The 601-nt window shown below is 53.6% G+C and overlaps 1 protein-coding gene across 3 annotated transcripts in view; it reads left to right on the top strand.

Annotated features, from left to right (window-relative positions):
• Positions 1-236: 236 nt before the first annotated feature.
• ralgds (ral guanine nucleotide dissociation stimulator) overlaps positions 237-601 on the top strand; it is a 9,758-nt gene continuing 9,393 nt past the window's right edge. For all 3 annotated transcript variants that reach the window (XM_016494228.1, XM_016494229.1, XM_016494227.1), the window contains exons 1-2: positions 237-303; positions 421-598. In XM_016494228.1, the coding sequence (XP_016349714.1) occupies positions 272-303; positions 421-598 (210 nt within the window). In that variant the 5' untranslated portion in view covers positions 237-271. The remainder of the gene's footprint in view (positions 304-420; positions 599-601) is intronic.

Genomic DNA, 601 nt, shown 5'->3' with positions numbered 1-601 from the left:
CACACTCACACACACACACACACACACACACACACAGAGACACACACAGACACACACACACACACAGAGAGACACACACACACTCACACTCTCTCACACACACACAGAGACACACACACAGAGAGAAACACACACACACACCCACACACACACGCCCCTGGCTTTGATCGATGAGGATGTTCTCAGATGGAGGTTTGGTCAGATTACTTCATATGAGCATGTGTGTTTTCACAGATACGCTAAACTGCAGCCGGGCGCAGAAGCACGCAGAATGACCCCTGATGAGCGAACGGAGCTCAGGAAGTACGTGCCGTCATGATTGAAACACACACGCCTGAGATGGACAGTTTGCATGCCGCTTATTTAAAAAAGACTGGTACGAATCTAGTTTCCTGTGTTTCTTTCGTGTCTCGTCCGCAGCACCGTCTCCTCTATCCTGGGCGCCTGGTTGGATCAGTACTCGGAGGACTTCTGGAAGCCTCCGGACTACAGCTGCCTGAGACGCCTGATCCACTACCTGCAGCTCAGCTTCCCCGGGTCGGATCTGGAGCGCCGGGCCTGCAACCTGCTGAGCCAGTTCCACCGCAGACTCCAGCAGGAA

Source organism: Sinocyclocheilus anshuiensis, unplaced genomic scaffold (assembly GCF_001515605.1).
Source record: "Sinocyclocheilus anshuiensis isolate Anshui unplaced genomic scaffold, SAMN03320099.WGS_v1.1 scaffold1031, whole genome shotgun sequence".
NCBI classification, from domain to species: domain Eukaryota; kingdom Metazoa; phylum Chordata; class Actinopteri; order Cypriniformes; family Cyprinidae; genus Sinocyclocheilus; species Sinocyclocheilus anshuiensis.
The sequence above is the reverse complement of the archived record's forward strand: the minus strand, read 5'-3'. Positions and strand labels throughout refer to the sequence as shown.